The sequence below is a fragment of the Equus asinus genome, chromosome 14, assembly GCF_041296235.1.
Source record: "Equus asinus isolate D_3611 breed Donkey chromosome 14, EquAss-T2T_v2, whole genome shotgun sequence".
Taxonomy (NCBI): Eukaryota; Metazoa; Chordata; class Mammalia; order Perissodactyla; family Equidae; genus Equus; species Equus asinus.
In genome coordinates, this window is record NC_091803.1 from 46862379 (window position 1) to 46884158 (window position 21780).

Below are 21780 nucleotides of genomic sequence, written 5' to 3' on the forward strand. Positions count from 1 at the left end.
TCGTCATCCTGCCAGAGACTGGCGTTTCATAGAGGAATAATGTAATCCCTGCCCTTGGGCAGTCCCAATCCTGATCAGTGCCTCACTGGAGAATGAACCGAGTATGGGAACAATACAGAGAAAAAAGACGCTGTTAGGCGTCGGTGAGAGGCTGAAACTGAGGACGGAAACGGAGATGGTCGGAGGACGACCAGGGTTTCTTATAAAAGAAGATGGCCGGTCCAGACCGCAGCATAGAAGCTGGCAAGCAGAGGAGGGGAGGGTCGCCGGCTCTAACCTACGGGCCGCCACTGTCGTAAGGGACGGCTCTAACAGGACCCACGACCAAGCAGAGGTCTAGAACCACCCACTGGCAACCTCCGCAGTCCTGTAACCCACCCCAGACGCGGCAGCGGAAACTGCTGCAGCCTCCCTAAACCTTCCGGTCCCAAAGACAATCCGCTTCCGGTCGAGCCTAGGCCCTGCCCCGCCTCAACCGCCGCGCCTAGTGGTCTCCCATTGGCTGTTTGGAGCCGAACTACATTTCCCAGCAGGCCCTGAAGTTTGACAGTTCGTACCTGGAGTGGTGCCAGCCCGTCATGGAGGACTGGAGGCTGCCTTCTTTCCATCTCCCAGGTAGAACCACAGAGAGAGCGGCTGCCGTCAGCCTAGCCTCCCTCCGGCCCTGAGAGCTCCGCCGGCCGGCCTCGAGCCTCGCCTTCTCAAGTGCAGACTGCCCGCTCCGAGTGGGGAGACCAGGCTTCCGCACCGGAAACGGGGTACCGGGCGTGACGTCACGGCAGCCAGGGCGTTCGGCCTCCCAGAAGGCACCGCGTCCTCGCCGTCCTCCCTAACTGACGGCGGCGCACACCAATAGTCGCTCGCAGCCTGTGAGGACGCTCGGAAGGGCGAGGGGAGGGCTTGGCCTCTCGCGCCTAGTTTCCTGGTCGCTCCCCGAGCCGGGTCTCTGGGCCATCCTCAGCGAGCGCCCAGGGGCGACAGGGCCCCCGAGAGGTGAGGGGCTCCGCGAGGGCGGGAACCAGGCTGAGGCGGCCTCTGGGGAGCGGAGCGTGGTCTGTTGCCGGGGGAGCCTGGCCAGATAGGGATCCGGGAATGCGCCCCAGGCAGTGCCGCCGGGGCGCGGTAAAGGTACCCCTTGGCCGGTGGGAGAGTCTCCAGAGTGGGCCTGGCCTGGTGGGATGTTCCCTGCCGCTCTCAACAGCGCATTGACGGCAGAACAGAGTCAGCAGGCCTTGTGTGGTCACCTCATGCGGCCTTGAGTTTGCTCTTTGAGCCATCAACTGCTCCTTGAAGGGCATCCGAGAGACTTGCGGTCCAAGGGGCGCAAGTACGGCCAGATTCAGTGGCCAAGCTGACTTCTAAGCAGATGCCCTCGGTGTTGGACCCCAGATTTCATGTCTTCTAGCCCATTTCTCTTTCCACCCGCCTAAGTTAAAACACTCTTCCCAGTGGTGTTTGCACTTCATATTTCTGGGAGGCTGGTCCTTTGTCTTCTGCCGACTGCCTGCGCTCCCTTCCGTTTGGCCCTTGAGGTTTGTACATTCTTTGGCTTTCGTTCTCAGGATCTTCCTTTCAGGCCGTGCTAAGAGTATCTGGTTCAGGGACCTTCGTTTTCAGTTATGAGTTTCCTACCTCAGCTTATCTTTCCATTCTGATTTAGATCTCATGTGGTCTCACTACCCAAGCCACCTATGGGAGGGCAGCCATGCCCTGCCTGATCTTGTGGATAACCCATGGTTTCTCTCATCTGCAGCTTGGCTATCTCCACAGATTTCCTTCAGGAAGAAGTGGCTCTCGAAGCTCTGCTGAAACAAGTGTGGTGTGTGATCTCAAGGTGTGATGGCTGCAAAAGTGGTTCCTATGCCCCCAAAGCCAAAGCGGTCTTTTATTTTGAGAGTTCCTCCAGACTCCAAGCTGGGTCAAGACCTACTTCGAGATGCTACTAGTGGGCCCAAGACCATCCACCAGCTGGTTCTGGAGCACTTCCTTACCTTCTTACCCAAGCCAAGCATGGTCCAGCCCAGTCAGAAAGTCAAGGAGACCTTGGTTATTATGAAGGATGTGAGCTCAGACCTTCAGAACAGAGGTAAGAAGCAGGTGCTGTTTCACTAGAAGAGAAAGGAATGGTACTGGGGGCTGAGATAGGCTTCCATGTTAGTAATGGTTCAGGATGGTAGATAATTGCAAAAAGGAGTTGATTCTAATAGGTCAACAAGTTGGGGAGAGGGAGTGTTTTTTCTCAAGCTGGAGCTTGTGCGGTTTGCTGGGTGTGTGTAAAGCCATAGAATAAACAGTGCGCATCTTTTCGGTAGTGTCAGTTTTACACAAACATTTGCAGGGCAGGGCATATATCTTTTTAGGATAAGGAAATGTAAGTGAATTATTGAATTGACTTCAGTTTATGTGGAATTTTGGAAATTTTGTGTTTGCTGTGGGTATCTTCAGACTATCTTCTCCTAACCTTCTCTCTAGTAGTAATGGGAATAGTAAAAGGTGCTTAGGGAAATCATTCTTTTAATAATGAGGAGACCCCATATAGGTTTGAGACCCTGTGGTTTATGGCTTGATCTCTCACTGGACTCACAGGAGCAGAAAAAGCCATCAGTTTCCTGCAGAAGGAATGAAGACATTCTGGTCTAAGGTGTGGGTAGAGTCTCCATAGTAGAGTCACTGACTTTTCCATTAACTGCAGCTTCCTCTTTCCCCAGTGCAACCTCATCCCTTAGTGAAGCTTCCGCCCAGAGAAGGAATCCGGCAGAAACAGGAGACGGTGTCTCTGTGTTTAAAAGATAAGCCTGAGGTGGGTTCAGTTTTCCTGTTCACTGTTTGAGTGCACCTCCTTCTCTGCTCTTGCAGCCCTCCCTCTCAGCCACCTTGTATTAAAACACACTATTGGGAGTCAGCAAGAAGAGTGGGCTTGTTCATCACTGCCTCCTTGGATGTTTGTCCTCTGCTTTTCCTTTAGCTCCTCTCTGAGCCTGGCTTTCTGTGCTCCACGGCATGGAACTTACAGATCCCTTTTGCCATCCCTACCTTGATCTTGGGTCTAAGTCTTTCTTACCAGTAGGGCTGTCAAGCAGCTTCTGTTATTAAGAGGAGTGGGACCTGTTGCTCTTTTAGGAGCTGATGGTCTTTGAGGATTTGAATGTATTTCACTCCCAAGAAGAATGTGTGAACCTGGATCCTGTTCAACAGCCCAACTCAGAGAAGGAAGGAGACAGTGTTGGGGAGATGATGCTACTCGGTAAGAAAATCAAGTCCCTCGTGTGTTCAGATTGAATGCTGTGTTCTTCTGCTTCATCTCAGACTTTTTCAAGACATTATTCACACCACCTAAGCATATGTACACACACACGTTTAATTTTTGTTTTATCCCCTCTGGCAGAGCCTGCTTCAGCTGGGGGTAGTCATTTTCCCTGTATCTTGAGGGCTGCAAGGGTAGAGTGGGGGGAACTTCTCTTGGTAAGCAAACCTGTGGCTAATGTAGTAATATCAAACATTCAAACAGAAAATGCAGGCACACTGTTTCTGAATCCATTTTGTGGATTCAGTGCTATTCTCCCGGTAGGTATATTTTAAATTAGCGCTTTCATTGGACACATGACTAACTCTTTAAGTCTTTTGTTTCCTTGATGTTCAATAGCTATGAAGCCTACAAGCCTAAGTGAATTCCAACAGTGGAATACACTGTTGATGGAAATAATATCTAGTACTTATTAAGCACTTGCATGCCATTATGTGCTAGGCACTAGTCTAAGTACTTTGCATGCATGTATCATCTTATGTCACTCTCACAATAGTACTGTGGGGTAAGGAATTATTACTATTTTATAGGTGATGTAACTGAAGGAGAAAAAAGTTAAGAAATTTGCTAACGGTCATACATCAGTAGGTAGTGGAGCAGGGATTTGGATTTAGACTCAGGGAATCTAACAGAAGAGTTTGCAGTCTTGGCCCAGAGCTATACTGCCTCCTTGCTGCATTTCTCATAATTTTGTCAGAGAATTTCCTATATGGTTGGTGAATGGGGCCTTCTTCATGTGTACTCATTTCCCAGTAATGGTTAACAAGTGCCCTCAGTACTAATATGAACTTATCTTGCAGCAGCTTCTCTCTAAGCTGCTTAGAGATGCTTCAGCTTTTCTCTAGAAATATGCTGCTACCCCAGAGTCAGGAGCCCTCAAAAATCATTTTGCTGAGTGCCTAATACTTTTTACCTTGCCATCAGGGCTGTTTGCTTCTGAGGCTGAAGTGGAGCAAAGAGTAGATTTTGTGAGTTGCCTGGAGTGACAAATGTCCATAATGACTATTGAACTCTCTAGTTGTCTTACACCGTATGGTCAGGGTTGTGGTACATAATGGGCATGGTTGATTTCCCATAGATTATTCTATGTAATATTTTATTTATTTTAGGGAAAAGTATAAGCAGATCAGATTTTTTACGCTGAGTCTTGGGCAAAGCTAGCCCTTTGTTTTGGGTGACTGGTTGGTGGGTATGTTGCCAACTCCAGGACCACTTTGGCCATGAACCTTGAGACCTAATCCTCACCCTTCCCTTGCTCATACCCAGAAGCTGATGATTTAAGCCTAGAGTCATTCACCAACATTTAATAAATGCTACTTGTTTTTTCATCTGGCAGGGTTGGGTTCTGGAGTTGATATTCAGTGTGTTAAAAAGATACATAATGCTCCATTCCTACCCTCCAGGAGCTTCCAATTTGTTTTGTAAGATAAGTCATTCACCTAAAGAGATAAGCAGTGTGAAACGTATAGCTCTAAAAAGCTATGACAAGGTCAAGGCAGGATTTAGACGCAGGAGCAGAGTTTGGAAGAAGATGGATTTGATTTTAGATGAGATTGGATCCGTGGCAGGAAATATGAGATTATCCTCTGAGCACTTGGCCTTTGGGGATTGGAGGTCACATGTAAGGACATAGAGATTTGGGGGTCATAAGCATAGAGCTGATAGTTGAAATAGTAACATTTGGTCAGTTTGCAAAGGGAAAAGTATAAAGGAATGAACCTCGTAGGGACAGAAATAAAAGGAGAGCCCTTGACAGAGGAGGACAGAATGTGTCTCAGTCTAAGTGAACCACGTGAAAACAACTGAAAATGTAGAACACTTAAACAAATCCTCAGTGAGATAGTTGTTATGGTTATGCCTGCCCTCTACTGTGGTAAGAGAATATGCCTTCTCAAGATGGATGCAAATTGACCACATACTATGCGACAACGACACGTAGATTCCAAAAAGTAGAGATAATACCAAGGGATCTATCACAATGCAGTACAGCGAGAAATTAATAAATCAGAAAAAAAGTTCGTTCCACCTCGACATTTTAAAACTGTTAAGTAACCTTGGGTCAAAGGGAAAATACAAATTAAAATTGCATAATTTTTCTAGAAAACACTATATATCAGAATTTATGATTTAACCTAAAGTGGTACTCAGAAGAAAATTCGTGGCTGAAAAAACATGTTGAAAACATGTTCATTAATTTAGAAAAATGAAAGTAATTAAACCTCTGACTCAAAGTTAGGAAAAAACAAGGTAAAGGAAAGCAAAGTATTAATAAATACATAACTAGAAGTCAATAAGTTAAAAATAGAAACAACAGAGGGACTAATAAATAGATTTTTCCATATAGGAAATTGAAATTGTCAAAAAACTAGCCCCCCACCCAAGAAAAGGGACCAGTCTCTGTCACAGAAAGTTCTTGTAAATCTTTAAAAATTAGACAGTTCAAATGCTATGAAAACTTCCAGAGTATACAAAAAGAAGGAAAACTTCCACCAAATTCTTTTAATGAAATTAGTGTAACAAAGATACCATAACCTGATAAAAACTGCCATGACCAAATAAGATTCCAGGAATGCAAAAATGATTGAATAATAGTCTATTAATATAATCCATCTTAAAATAAAAAGAAAATGCCTATAATCATTTTCATATTTATTGATAGATATTTAACAAAATACAAACCCCTTCATAAGAACACTTAACAAAATAGTAATTAATGGATATTTCCTTAACTTATCCTTTCAGCCAGCATCATCTTTAACAGGAAACACTTGGAGGCATTCCCACTAAAATGAGGAATGCAGCAGTGAAGCCCAGTGTCACTACTAATATTTAATATTGTGTTTCAGGTATTAGCCAGTGCAGTTAAATGAGAAAAATTATTTCTATAAGAATTTAAGAGAAAGATAAAATTACATCTATTTACATATGATATAATGCAAAATTTCCCCTGGAACTAGACAATCTGATCTCATATTCAAATGGAAAAATAAATATGAGTAACTAGGAAAATGGAGAAGAGCAGTGGGGTGGGAAGGGTTCTAGTATATCAGCTGTGAAAGGAACCTCTAAAGCTGTCTTCGGGGCTGGCCCCATGGCCGAGTGGTTAAGTTCACACGCTCTGCTGCAGGTGGCCCAGTGTTTCGTTGGTTCAAATCCTGGGCGCGGACATGGCACTGCTCATCAAACCACACTGAGGCAGTGTCCCACATGCCACAACTAGAAGGACCCACAATGAAGAATATACAACTATGTACTGGGGGGCTTTGGGGAGAAAAAGGAAAAAAATAAAGTCTTTAAAGAAAAAAAAGCTGATGCTGTAATAATTGGCTTAAAGCTGTCTTAGGAAAACTTGTGGTATCGGCATGTGATCAGACAGACCAGTGAGATGGAATGAGAAGTCCCAAAATAGTCTCAAATACACAGGAGGATTTAGTTTATGATAAAGTTAGAATTTCCAATCAGCAAGGTAAAAAGGGACTTCTTTTTTTTTTTTTTTTTTTGCTGAGGAAGATTAGCCCTGAGCTAACATCAGTGCCCATCTTCCTCTACTTTATATGTGGGACGCCTGCCACAGCATGGCTTGCCAAGCAGTGCGTGGGTCCACACTGGAATCCGAACTGGCAAACCCCAAGCTGCCAAAGTGGAAGATGCAAACTTAACGGCTGTGCCACCAAGCCAGCCCCCATTCTTCCTCTTTCTTTGCTTGAGGAAGATTAGCCCTCTGCTAATATCTGTGCTAGTCTTCCTGTATTTTGTATGTGGGTTGCTGCCACAGCATGGCTGAGAAGTAGTGTAGGTCCACGCTTGGGATCTGAACCCAGGCTGCAAAAGTGGAGCACATGGAACTTAACTACTATTCCATGGGGCTGGCCCCTGAAAAGGGACTTTTTGTTAAAACGTGTTGGGACAACTCAGTAGCCATTTGATGAATCATACCTTACTTTGCACACCAAGTAAAACTCCAGATGGATCAAAGATTTTAAGTATTAAAAAAAAAACACATAGGGGGCTGGCCCCGTGGCCGAGTGGTTAAGTTCGCGCGCTCCGCTGCAGGCGGCCCAGTGTTTCGTTGGTTCGAATCCTGGGCGCAGACGTGGCACTGCTCATCAGACCACGCTGAGGCAGCGTCCCACATACCACAACTAGAAGAACCCACAACGAAGAATATACAACTATGTACCAGGGGGCTTTGGGGAGAAAAAGGAAATAATAAAATCTTTAAAAAAAAAAAAAACACATAAAAGCACAATTAGAGAATATGAGTGGATCCTTTTTTTAGATTTTTATTTTTCCTTTTTCTCCCCAAAGCCCCCCCAGTACATAGTTGTATATTTTTTTAGTCGTGGGTCCTTCTAGTTGTGGCATGTGGGATGCCGCCTCAGCATGGCTTGATGAGCGGTGCCATGTTGGCAGCCAGGATCCAAACCAGCGAAACCCTGGGCCACCAAAGCGGAGCACTTGAACTTAATCACTCAGCCCTGGAGCTGGCCCCTGGGTCCCCTTCTTTTATAACCATGGGATAGGAAGGTTTTTCTAATTAAGACTCAAAAGTCTAGAAGTTTTGAAAGAAAAGATATATTGAATACATCAAAATAAAAAAATTCTGTATGGCAAAATAAAAAATATATAAGCAAATAAAATGCAATAAATGGGGGGAAATATTTACAACTCATATCAGACAAAAGCCTAATCTTCCTAATTTATAAAGAGCACCTAGAAATAGGGAAGAGAAAGATCAACAGATTCACTTGGGAATACAAATTACCCTTAAACACATGAAAAGATGTCCAGCCCTACTTACAATTAGAAATGCAGATTAAGGGACCAGCCTGGTGGCGCAGCGGTTGAGTTTGCACGTTCTGCTTCTCGGCGGCCTGGGGTTTGCTGGTTCGGATGCTGGGTGTGGACATGGCACCACTTGGCAAAAGCCATGCTGTGATAGGTGTCCCACCTATATAGTGGGGGAGAATGGGCATGGATGTTGGCTTGGGGCCAGTCTGCCTTGGCAAAAAGAGGAGGATTGGTAGTAGTTGGCTCAAGGCTAGTCTTCCTCCAAAAAAAGAAAAATGCAGATTAAACCTCTACTGACTTACCTTTTTTTTTTAACCTGTCAGATTATGGGAATCAGAAACTTACACTGGTGGTGAGGTAGTTAGGAGACAGTCTGTTGCTGGTGGGCATGCAGCATGGTACAGTCCCTCCATCTGGGAATCTGTAATTACCCATGTTACAGATGTGTTTACCCTTTGATCCAGCAGTCCCACCTCTGGGAATCTGACTTACAGATAATAGCCATGGCACACATTCAAAATAATGTACAAACAAGGTTATTCATCGTGATATTCTTTGTAAAAAACACAAGGATGAAAACAGTCTGTGTGTGTCGGCAGGGGACTGGTGGAATATGGTGTGTCCACGTATCATACCATGATAATCTCTGTGCACTGGAATATAGCGATTGAAATGAAGCAAGTAGCAGAAATATACACAGTATACTACCTTTTATATAAGAAAGGGGAGAAAAAGGAAATGTATTGTCTAAAGAAACAACGGAAGAATAAAAAGAGACTACTGGCATACCTCAGAAATATTGACGGTTTGGTTCCAGACCACCACAATAAACCGAATATTGCAATAAAGCAAGTCATGAATTTTTTGGTTTCCGAATGCATATAAAATTCATTTATACTGTAAATACAGTCAGATTCAAAAATTTTTAAAAAGGTAGAAATGGATATTCTGGCTGGTTTTACCAACATTAGACATGTTTCAAACAATAACACTGTGATACTGAATTCCAAATGTATTGGAGTTAACCATAAAAATAAATCATAAAAGAATGGCCAAAAAACAGAGCAGAAATTTATCAGATTTTGAAAGACTGGTATTTTTTTTTCTGGTTTCAAGTTATAGAGTTATAGAGGAAGACTTCAATTAAAAAATATTTACCTCGGGGCTGGCCCAGTGGTGTAGTGGTTAAGTTTGCGCACTCTGCTTTGGCAGCCCTGGGTTCATGGGTTCAGATCCTGGGTGCAGACCTACACACTGTTCATCAAGCCATGCTGTGGTGGTGTCCCACATATTAAATAGAGGAAGATTGGCACAGATGTTAGCTCAGGGCCAATCTTCCTCACCAACAAAGTAAAATTAAAAAATTAAAAAGATATTTGCGTCAGTAGTGACTGACAAAGAGAATAAGATTTGGAATATATAAGATTTCTTTAAATTTATAAAAGTCCCACCCAATAGATAAAATTACTAGTTTGAAATAAAGTGCAAAATAAAGCTACAATGAGAAACCATTTTGTATCTACTAAATATTTTTAAATTTTATCTAATGCTGGCAAGATTAGTTAAAATTGATATCCACATGTTGATGGTTGTATTGAAATTGGTACATCTTCTTTGGAAAGCAGTGTGGCAGTTCATATCAAGAGCTGTGGGGGCTGGCTCTGTGGCCGAGTGGTTAAGTTCGTGTGCTCTGCTTCAGTGGCCCAGGGTTTCACCAATTTGGATCCTGGGCACGGACGTGGCACCACTCATCAGGCCATGCTGAGGTGGCATCCTACATGCTACAATTAGAAGTACCCACAACTAAAATATGCAACTATGTACTGGGGGGATTTGGGGAGAAAAAGCAGAAAAAAAAGAAGACTGGCAACAGTTGTTAGCTCGGGTGCCAATCTTAAAAAAAAAAAAGGCATAATAAAAATTGGCATATTCTTTGACCCAGCATTTTCATTATCCTAAGAGAATAATTGAAAGGGATAATTAAAAAGAAAAACTCCATTGATGTGAAACTGCTAAATACAGCAGAGATTCACATTCCAGCTTCAAGATCAGCCAGATATCTAAGTGGTTGATTTAACTCTTTATTTTCAGTAAGTTGTCCAGAGTATAGGGGTCCCTTGTCACCCCACCTGTTCACAGCATACTTTTTTTCCACTTTGTTACCTAGTCGTTATAATCTGTTATTTCACTCACTTTTTTTGGTAGTATAATATAAATACAGAAAAGTCTACAAATCATAAGTGTAGGGCTCAGCTTTTCACAAAATATACACATCTGAAACTGCCACCCAAAATTGACTATTCCTAGCACCCCAGAAATCCCTCTTGTTCCCCCTGCACAGCCACTACTCCTCTTCTTCCCCCAAAAAGACCACCATTGACTTCTACCATAGTTTCATTTTATCAGTTGTAGTAATCACTTTAATCCCCAAATAGTAATCCATTTGTGAATATGGTATGCCTTGTTTTTGGTCATTTGAATTGTTTCTGGTTTTTCACTATATAGAATATTATAGTATTATCTAATGCTATACTATTATAATATTTAATGTAGTGAAAACCTGGAAGTAACTCATCTTACTGTTCACTTACTGGCCTCCTAAAGATTATGACCAGTATCCTTGGTACTCTTTAGTATTTATGTTCTGCAACCCCTAGTGCTTAGCTCAGTGCTCTATACAGAATATAAGGTCAGTATGAACTTGGTGAGGGACTAATTTGTGCCTATTCAGAAAACAAACATGAAGTCTTTCAGTCCCATTCATTTCATTTTTTAAAAAAGTCAAAAGACTGTGTGCTTACATTGTGGGGTATGGAAAGATTTATCAGTCATGTATTCCACCCTTAATAAGAGTGGAAGAGGAGTGGTGATGGCAGTTATTTGCTGGTCCTCAGATTTCTGACTTTCAAGGTTATTGTTTCATGAGAAATCTGACTTGTTTTTTCCCACCTGGTGTCATATCCCTCAAAAGTTATTAAATGCTCTCTGTTTTCAGCAGTCAATGACAGTAATCCTGAGAGTGAAGATTTTCAGAAGGAACCTGTAGAGAATAAAGATCATACAGAACAGTTTTCAGATTGTGATAAAATGGATTGTTCCATGGTCTCTGAGCAACTTCCAGATTGCCATAAAGAAAAAAGACTAAATACATCCATTCCAAAGGAAAGGAAAATGAGAAATCTTTTAGTTACCATTGAAAATGATACTCCACTAGAAGAACTCTCAAAATATGTGGATATCAATGTTGCTGCACTTACCCGAAATCGAAGAACACGAAGATGGTACACTTGTCCACTGTGTGGAAGACAGTTTAATGAAAGTTCTTACCTTATTTCCCACCAGAGGACTCACACTGGAGAAAAACCCTATGACTGTAGTCACTGTGGGAAAAGCTTCAATCATAAAACAAACCTTAATAAACATGAGCGAATCCATACAGGAGAGAAACCTTATTCGTGTTCTCAATGTGGGAAAAACTTTCGTCAGAATTCTCATCGGAGTCGCCATGAAGGAATCCATATAAGGGAGAAGATATTTAAGTGTCCGGAGTGTGGGAAAACCTTCCCAGGGAATGAAGAATTTGTGCTTCATCTGCAGAGTCATGAGGCTGAGAGGCCATATGGTTGCAGAAAATGTGGGAGAAGATTTGGTCGGCTGTCAAACTGTACCCGGCACGAAAAAACCCACTCAGCTTGTAAGACCCGAAAGCAGAAGTGTGATCGGGAAAGGTCTGATGGTCCTACCTCAACCTGAAATGTTTCGTAAGGAATTCTGAATTCCCAGGCTGTCTGAAAAGATAGAAATATGTGAAAACCTCATTATAGCCAAATTTGGATAAATGCCCATTTTGGCTAAAACCTCAAATTTTTAGAAAATTCACAAAGAAGAAACACATCCTCAAGGGCTATACCTCAGTTAGCAGCTAGGCTTTTTGGACTAAGGAGCTTTCTTTTGTGAACTTACACAACAGTGTATAGGTCACAAATCCCTTTCTGGGGAAAGGCTTTGAATGTGAGTCTGGAGGCTGCTTACTTGCAAGGTGAACAGAGTGACTTGTGTACTGAAAGTATGTCCATTTTTCTCCCAAATAGGAATTCACACCTGAGAAAAGAGAAATAATGCCAAGGTCCTTATCTGGGACTGTGTTCCCCTGAAAGAACCAAACTACTGATAGGTTAAGCCAACAGCTTCTATTAGCAATTCATATAACCCTCTAAGAACATCCTGTTAAAGCTTGAGTGTTGAAAGGGATTGTTTACTTTGGAATATAGAAAAATACAGCAATTGAATGTCAAAGACTTACTCTGTCATTTGTATGTGATCTAAACTAACAATTTCAGTAACATTTGCAATTTGTGGTGAAAAGTGACTATTTTACAGAAATCCTTTTCAGAACATAATTTAAAAATGTCTACTCTTCTTACTGTATTTTGTTCAGCTATAATGGCTCAAACAGCTCTCTCATGCCTTTTCCTTGCTGAAAGAAGTTTGGATTGCTCAGGCCTGGCCACCCAGCCCCACTACTAGAAAAGCTCTTCAGAATCTTGGCCCTCTACTGAGCCAAGAAGACACCTGCTAGAAAGGAAACTCAAAGAGCCTGAAGAGGAGGAGAAAGAGGTTGGCTTGGCTCCATGGCTGGTCAATAACCTTACCACATACTTCATTCCCCTCTAAGCAGTTATCAGACCTTTGGCAATGGGTGGTCACTACCTCACAAGCAGAGTGTTTTATTTTTAGAAATTATGTCTCCAGTGGCTAGCTCACATTGCCCCTCAAGAGACAGGATTCCAGTGTCTTCATTGTGGTGGATATTTGTTCTCTTTGGCCTCCAGATAGCCAGACTTTCCTGACTTGTCTGCCTGGAGGCAAGGCCAGCGGTGCCTTCATGGGACCGATCCTGTGGTGTGTGATTTTAAGGATTCTTGGTCAGTTTTGCCCTTTTTAGGTTGCCCAAAGTTTTACATGAGTATTTTGATTGGAATAGGTTAATCCTATAAACTATTTAGGAAAGATTGTTCACTTTAAAAATTTTGTTTCCCATCAAGGAACATGCCTTTCCATTTATTACAGTATTATATTCCTGAGTAAATTTTTCTAATTTTCTTCATGAAAGTTCTATACAATTTTGTTATTGTAAATAGTTTTTTTCATTATATTTTTCTAGTTGGTTATTGCTCTTACATAGGAAAGTTATTTTTAATTATGTATTTGTGAAACTAGCCACATCACTGAATGTTCTTAATTTTCAATAATTTCTCAATTCTGTTATAATTTGTGGTTTAAAATTATATCATCTACAAATAATAGTTTTGTTTCTTTTTTTCTGCCTGTTGCAATTTTTTTGTTATTTTAAACATATAGTTCTAAGCTTTGTTTTGGTACAAAGCATACTAAAAGAAGGACATTTTATGATACAGTTCAGTCCTGAGTCCTAATTAAAAACAACAACAGAAAACCACTTTAAAGGCCACAGAGAAACTTTCCTTTATCAGCTGTATTTCAAGCCTATGGTATCCTTTAAAACTAGGGACCAAACTGGCTGCCAACAGTGTTATTCTCTTATTCCTCCAGAAGTCTTGCCAAGGTCCACCTGGGCAGAGGAGCCATCTGCACACCTAGAAAATGTAAAGGCTGAGCCACTTGCCTGGCAGTGACTGGAGAGGGTGGGGGGGTCCCTGGCGCAAAATGATCCTGTTTCCTGCTCAACTTTTGGGCTACACAGTCCCCAAGGCGTGTGGGTAGGTGATGCTCCCATGACCTAAGCCACCTTCCCACACCTGGGAGGTGCCCTCCATGGCATAGGATGCAGTGTACACAAGAGCCTGAGGACCCCCAGTCAGGGTTGTCAGACCTGCTGTCCCCAGAGGGTGGGGTCTGGGCCTGTCGACTTCTCGGCCCCTGATCCCCAGACCCTGGAGGGGCAACAAAGGAGGGCCCTTTGCCCCTGCCCGGGGACTCAGGGCCAGTATGCCCAGAGTCCACCACTTCCAAATGCGAGAGCACAGGGAAGCTGTTAGATGACGACTAAGTGCTCAGTAAGGAGCCTGATGCCAGTTAATGAAAAAAAGCAAACACAACAAATGGGTTTCCAGTTAGAAAATGAGAAGGACCAAAGATCTGATTCCAACACCAACTACAAGTTGAAGGCACGTATCCCCTAAAGGCGGGCACCAGGCCCTGGGTTGTAAAGGGGAGCAACACACCCATGGAGTTTTGTTGAGGGGGTTGGGGGGAAAAATTCAGTAAATCTCAAAAACATGTATGCAGCTACACACTGTGACAAGTGCTAGGAAGGAAAAGGATTCTATGAGAGTGTTACAGGTGAATTTCCCAGAGAGGACTTTGGGGAAGTGGCATTTAAACTGAGACCAGAAAGATGAGATAGGGGAGGAAGTGGACAGCGTGAGGGAATGTTCCAATAACAAGAAGACAGGGACAGATACTTTTTAGATAAAGATACATGAATGGTTAAAAGAAATAGGAATATTCAGCCTTACTAGTAATCTTAAGAGTTATAAATTGAAAGAACAAGATGTTTTGGGTGTATTGAACGAGCAGGGTTGTGTGTGTGCGTAAATGTTCAGCTTGGCAAAGGAGGAATGATAGCATCCATCTACTGTGATAAGAATGTTTAAAAAAATTAGTACTCTTTGCCTTAGCATTTTACCTTTTATGATACAAGGCAAAATATAATATTATAAGACTGAAAAATTAGAAACAACCTAAATGGTTGAATAAATGGTGCAATATTATAAAGCTAATAAAAACAATGCTTGGGGCCACCCCCGGGGCCGAGTGGTTAAGTTTGTGCGCTCCACTTTGGTGGCCCAGGGTTTCCCTGGTTCGGGTCCTGGGCATCGACATGGCACTGCTTATCAAGCTATGCTGAGGCGGCATCTCACATAGCACAACCACAAGGACCTACAACTAGAATATACAACTATGTACTGGGCGGGGGGGGCTTTGGGAGGAAGAAGGAGGGGAAAAAAACAACCAAAACTGAAGATTGGCAACAGATGTTAGCTAAGGTGCCAGTCTTAAAACAAACAAAAAAACCCCCAGTGCTTTTCATTAACCTTATTTGGTAGGGTGGGTCTCATCTTCTTTCCATTTTCTCTTGAGCCCATTCCAGTTTCACCTTCACCTTCAACACTTCACTGAACATTTATAGAATATTTCACCAACAAAAGCAGAATACACATTCTTCTCAAGCACACATGAAACATCGCTAAGATAGATGACATCTAGGCCATGCAAATTTAAAAGAATAGAAATCAAAGTATGTTCTCAGATCGCAATGAAATTAAACTAGAAATTAATAGCAGAAAGCTGTAAAATCCCAAAATATTTAGAGATTTAACAACACACTCATAAATAACAAATGGGTCCAAGAAGAAGTCTCAAGAGGAATTTAAAAATATTTTGAACTAAATGAAAATGAAAATACAACTTATCAAAATTTGTGGGATGCAATGAAAGCAATGCTTAGAGGGAAATTTATAGCATTGGATGCATATACTAGAAAAGAAGAAAGGACTAAAATCAATAATCTTGTTTCCACCTTAAGATCTACAAAAGAAGATGTAATTAAATCCAAAGTAAACAAAAGAAAAGACATGATAAAAATTAGAATAGAAATATATGAAATGAAAAACAGGAAATAAACAGAGAAAATCAACAAAATCAAAAGAAAATATCTGGGCCAGCCTGGTGGCACAGTAGTTAAGTTCGTGGGCTCTGCTTTAGTGGTCCAGGGTTTGCCAGTTCAGATCTTGGGCGTGGACCTACACACCACTTATCAAGCTATGCTGTGGCAGGCATCCCACATATAGAGTGGAGGAGGATGGGCATGGGCACAGATGTTAGCTCAAGGCCAGTCTTCCTCAGCAAAAAGAGGAGGGCTGGTGGCATATGTTAGCTCAGGGATAATCTTCAAAAAAAAAAAAAAGAAAAGATCTTTGAAAAGATTGACACAATCGATAATCCCCTAGCCAGCCTAACCAACAACAGAAAAGAGAGGGCACAAATTACTAATATCAGAAATGAAAAAGAGGCCATCACTACAAATCCTATGAACATTAAAAGGATAATGCAGGAATATTATGAACAACACTATGCCCACAAATTTGGGAACCGAGATTAATGGACCAATTCCTTGAAAGACACAATTGAAAACTCACTCAAGGAAAAACAATCTGAATAGACTTGTCTTAATTAAAGAAACTATGAATAATTAACAACCTTCCAAAACAGAAAGCACCAGCCACAGATGGTTTCACTGGTGAATTCTACATTTATGGAAGAAATTTTTCCAATTCTTACAATCTCTTCCAGAAAATAGAAGCAGAAGGAACACTTCCTTACTCATTCTATGAGGCCAGCATTACCCTAATGCCCAAACTGGACAAATCCATTACAAGAAAGGAAAACTATAGACTAATTACTCTCATGGACATAGCTGCCAAAATCCTCAACAAAATATTAGCAAATTGAATCCAACAGTGTATACAAAGAATTATACACAATGACCAAATGAAATATATATGCAAGGCTAGTTCAACATTTGAAAAATCAATGAATGTAATCCATCACATCAACAAGCTAAAGAAGAAAAATCATGTAATCATCAGATGTAGAAAAAGCATTAGACAAAATCCAGCTCCCATTCATGATAAAAACGTTCACAAACTAAGAATGAGGGGACCTTCCTCAACTTGATAAAGAACATGTACAAAACCTTACAGCCAACATAATAATTAATGGACAGAAACTAGATACTTTCAACGTAAGATCAGGAATAAGGAACAAGGATCAGGAGCAAGGATATCCACTCCCACCACTCCCATTCAACACATATTGAAAGTTCCAGCTAATGCAATAGGACAAATAAAAGAAATAAAATGTATGCAGATTGGGAAGGAAAAAATAAAACTGTCTTTGTTTGCAGGTGACATAATTGTCTATGTAGAAAATCCCAAAGAACAGACACACAGATACACACACACACAGACACACACACACACACACACACAAACTCCTGGAACTCATGAGTGATTATAGCAAGGTGGCAGGATACAAGACTAATCTACCAAAGTCGATTGCTTTCCTATATACCAGCAATGAGCAAGTGGAATTTGAAATTAAAAATACAACACTATTTCTATTAGTACACCAAAAAAAATGTTTAGGTGTAAATCTAACTAAATATGTACAAGATCTATAGAAGAAAACTACAAAACTTGAAAGAAACCAAAGATCTAAATAAATGGACAGCTATTCCATGTTGATGGATAGGAAGACTGAGCAGTGTTAAGATATCAGTTTTTCCCAAATACTGTCTATATGCTGATGTTTCCCCAATGTATATTTCCAGCTCCAACCTCTCCCCTGATGTCTAAACCTACATATACAATTCCTTCTTGATAGTTCCATTTGGATGTCTAATGGACATCTCAAATTCAAAATGGCTATAACAGGAATCTTGATTTCCCCCACCGCTGTTCTGAGACTGTTATCATGGAAGAAAGTAAAGGATTATGTCACACTCTATTATGCCTGGTGGCATTGACATTGTCTCACCATGGGAGATAGAAGATACAAATGTTTCATCAAAGAGGTTAGGAGAAAACTCTGTAGTTTTAAATTTGAATTGGAAGTATCAGTATGAGCTCATGGTGTATTTTTATCTTAAGAAAATGTTTCCTAACTGTGTCTACTGAAAGAGCATGGGAAAAATGATCAGCTCAGCAGCAGTGAGCACCATTTCCCAATAAAAGGAGACAGGTACTTTAGAGAAATAGCCAATTCTAGGTCTGGGGCAGAAAATGTACAGAATGAGTCTAGAACATCTTGTAATACCAGGTGGCAAGGATGCTATCAAAAGACTACCGAGATTCTGCCAAAAGAAATCAGAAGCCAACTTTATAGAGGTTCCTGATGGCCAAAGATAGGGCAATTTGAGAATCAATAATGATAATGACTATAATTATTGAAAAATATCAAATATGTCTAAATCTTTGAGTTTATAATTATACTTAAAAAACAAAAACTAGTTGGTTATCATTGGAGGCTGCTATTCAACCAGCTCATTATTTTGAACACATGTAGACAAAATGAAAGAATCTAGCATTTATCCTGCCTTTTTTATACAAAATGCTGGGGAACCAAATAGCGGGGGGTAGGGGGGACATTTCTCTTTACAGGAATATTCTAGTTAGTAAATGAAAAAAGAATAATAAAGAATCACTGTCTTGCAACAAGTAATGAATTTATGGATCTTAACATTAAGCATCAATGCCTACTAACATCAGAAAAAAAAAGAACTAGACGTTTTACCTCCTTGTTGAAAAACATACCACCAACTATGATGTAGTCTTGCCAAAAAATTGAACTTGAATCTGATCAAGCCTCCAGATCCAAATTCCATTTTACAGGGGACAGAGGAACATTTTAAAAGACACCATAGAGATGCAAGGATCAAAATCCTGCCTGTGGAGACTACACAGGACAAATAGCTCAATTTCTGTAAAAAATATATTGTAAGAACAAAAGATATGAAAGGGGAGCTTATAGTTTATTTATTTATTATTATTTTTGGTGAGGAAGATTGGCCCTGAGCTAACATCTGTTGCCAATCTTCCTCTTTTTTTTTTTTTTCCTCCCTGAAGCCCCAATACATAGTTGTATATCCTAGTTGTAAGCCATTCTAGCTCCTCCATGTTGGATGCTGCCATGGCATGGCCTGATGAGTGGTGTGTAGGTCCATGCCCAGGATCCAAACCAGCGAACCCTGGGCTGCTGAAGTGCTTCAGGCGAACTTAACCACTCGGCCACACGGCTGGCCCTGGGAGCTTATAATTTAAATGAGAAGTTAAACAATAGTTAAGATATATAATCAATAGTAATGTGAAGATTTTGAGTCCCAATTCAAAAATGTGGAAAAAAAATATTTTAATGAGACAATTAGAAATATTTGATAAAATTAAGGAATTACTGTTAATTTTCTAAAGCATGATAATGATATGTGGTTATGTTTAAAAAAAAAAGAGAGAGAGAGCGAGAGCAAGAGACCTTATCTTTTATCCTATATTCATGGATGAAATGATGCCTGAAATTTAAAATAAAACAGGCAAGGGAAAGAAGTTAGGGGTATTGGTGAAACAATATTGCCCATGAATTGAAAATTACTGCATCTCGGTGATGGATATATGGGGGTTCATGTGTTTTAAATGGCCACAACTTTGATCTGGTGAAAAAGTTGCACGTTCTAACTGTACAACTTCTGGGCTCTCTATTTTCCCTCCTAATTATTCCTAAAAAACTAGTCAGTTATTTCCTGAATTCATTGGACTATTTTTTTCTTGAATTATCTAACCAAAATCAGCTATCAACAGTCAACCTATGTTCTGTGTTCAACTACCCATGTTCTGCCTCAAACCTTCTTTGGCAAATGCCACAAGTTCTTTAAGTTGGCCAAGTTACTGAAGGCAATGGTTTTACCACGTTTCACCATTACACAACACGGTGACCATTTTCCATCCTCCTATAACAATTTCTTTGCCTGGTCCTGAGACCAATGTGACGTATTTTATGCTTTTTGTACAATACTCTCCACATCTGGTACTGAATAATTCAGTTATTGCTGCAGTGGTACTGTGGGAAAGATATCCCAAAACCCAGTGGATTATAGTATATGTTTATTTTTCTCACTCACGGGCCTGCAGGTTGGTTGAGGTAGCTCTGCTTCACTCTAGACTTCAGGTTGGATTCGGGTTTGATTCATATGCAGCATTCTGGAGCCTGGACTACAGGGGCAGCAGCTACCTGGTGAAGGTCCTTCTTGTGGGAATCACAGGAGTGCAAGAGCCAAGCCAAGCTGTGCAAGCAGGTTTAAGGTCTTATGTTTTGACTACTGACATTCTGCTGACTAAGACAAGTCACACAGCCAAGTTCAAAGTGAATAGAATAGGAAAGAATATGTTACCCCAAGAGGGGGTGGGGACTGAATATGTGCTCAACGGTAATCTATTACAAACAGTGATCAAAACAGATAAAATCCTTGTCCCCATGGGACTTACATTCTAGCAAAAAGGAAATTTAAAGAACTCAGAAATGGGAATAGTGTGGTCTGAATGGATATTTTTGTACATCTGAGCAAAGTTATATGCACAAGAATGTCTTATGCAGCACATTTGCAATGATAAAACACTGGAACAACCTAAATGTTCATCAATCACATTTATATGTCATATGTCAACTAAATAGGCTGGGAGTTCTTTATTTACTTATTTTGATAAATTTGATAAACATATGTTATACAGTTTTTTTTTTTTTTTTTTTTTTTGAGGAAGATCAGCCCTGAGCTAACTACTGCCAATCCTCCTCTTTTTGCTGAGGAAGCCTGGCCCTGAGCTAACATCCATGCCCATCTTCCTCTACTTTATATGTGGGACGCCTGCCACAGCATGGCATGCCAAGCGGTGCCATGTCCGCACCCAGGATCGCAACCGGCGAATCCCCGGCTGCCGAGAAGCGGAACATGTGAACTTAACCGCTGCGCCACCTGGCCGGCCCCTATGTTATGCAGTTCTTAAAAAGAATGAGGTAAGTCCATATGTTTTAACAAGAAAAGTTAGAGCTGATTAAGAGTTTTTGGGTATCTCTCCTAAAAAAAGTTGTGCCAATATAATCCTTTATTTATTTATTTATTTATGTATTTATGTATTTATTTCAGTTCATAATAGTTAAATCATTGTGAAATTTCAGTTGTACATTACTTCTTGTCTGTCACCATGTACATACTCCCCTTCACCCCCTGTGCCCACCCCCACCCCGCTTCCCCTGATAATCCCTGAACTGTTTTCTTTGTCCGTGTGTTTATTTGTATTCCACATATGAGTGCAATCATCTGATGTTTGTCTTTCTCAGTCTGGCTTATTTTGCTAAGCATAATTCCCTCCAGGTCTTTCCACGTTGTTGCAAATGGGGTGAATTTTTCCTTTTTTATGGCTGAGAAGTTCCATTGTATATATACACCACATCTTCTTTATCCAATCATCAGTCGATGGGCACTTGGATTGCTCCCATGTCTTGGCTATTGTGAATAGTGCTGCAATGAACATAGGGGTGCATATGTTACTTTGGATTGTTGATTTCAAGTTCTTTGGGTAGATACCCAGTAGTGGGATAGCTGGGTCATATGGTATTTTTATTTTTAGTTTTTTGAGAAATCTCCATACTGTTTTCTTTAGTGGCTGCACCAGTTTCCACTCCCACCAGCAGTGGATGAGGGTTACCTTCTCTCCACACCCTCTCCAACATTTGTTGTTTTTAGTCTTAGTATAGCCATTTTCACAGGTGTAAGGTGGTATTTTAGTGTAGTTTTGATTTGCATTTCCCTGATGATTAGTGATGTTGAACATCTTTTCATGTGTTTATTGGCCATCTGTATATCTTCTTTGGAAAAGTGTCTGCTCATATCCTCTGCCCATTTTTTGATCAGGCTTTTTGGTTTTTTGTTGTTCCTTTTTTGTGAGTTCTTTAGATATTATGGAGATTAACCCCTTATCAGATATATGATTTGCAAAAATTTTCTCCCAATTGATCGGTTGTCTTTTTGTTTTGATCCTAGTTTCTTTTGTCTTGCAGAAGCTCTTTAGTCTGATGAACACCCACTTGTTTATTTT

The 21780-nt window shown here is 41.0% G+C and overlaps 1 protein-coding gene across 6 annotated transcripts in view; it reads left to right on the plus strand.

Moving 5' to 3' along the window:
* Nucleotides 1-560: 560 nt before the first annotated feature.
* The window catches only part of ZNF200 (zinc finger protein 200), a 50671-nt gene continuing 29451 nt past the window's right edge, over nucleotides 561-21780 (plus strand). For 2 of the 6 annotated variants that reach the window (XM_070485095.1, XM_070485096.1), the window contains exons 1-5: nucleotides 856-993; nucleotides 1754-2086; nucleotides 2709-2800; nucleotides 3121-3244; nucleotides 20559-20698. In XM_070485095.1, coding sequence (XP_070341196.1) covers nucleotides 1840-2086; nucleotides 2709-2800; nucleotides 3121-3244; nucleotides 20559-20698 — 603 coding nt within the window. In that variant the 5' untranslated portion in view covers nucleotides 856-993; nucleotides 1754-1839. Of the gene's footprint in view, nucleotides 994-1753; nucleotides 2087-2708; nucleotides 2801-3120; nucleotides 3245-11090; nucleotides 12392-20445; nucleotides 20699-21780 lie in introns of those variants that run through there. The other 4 variants (XM_014833036.3, XM_014833038.3, XM_014833037.3 and 1 more) reach the window with 4 other exon arrangements.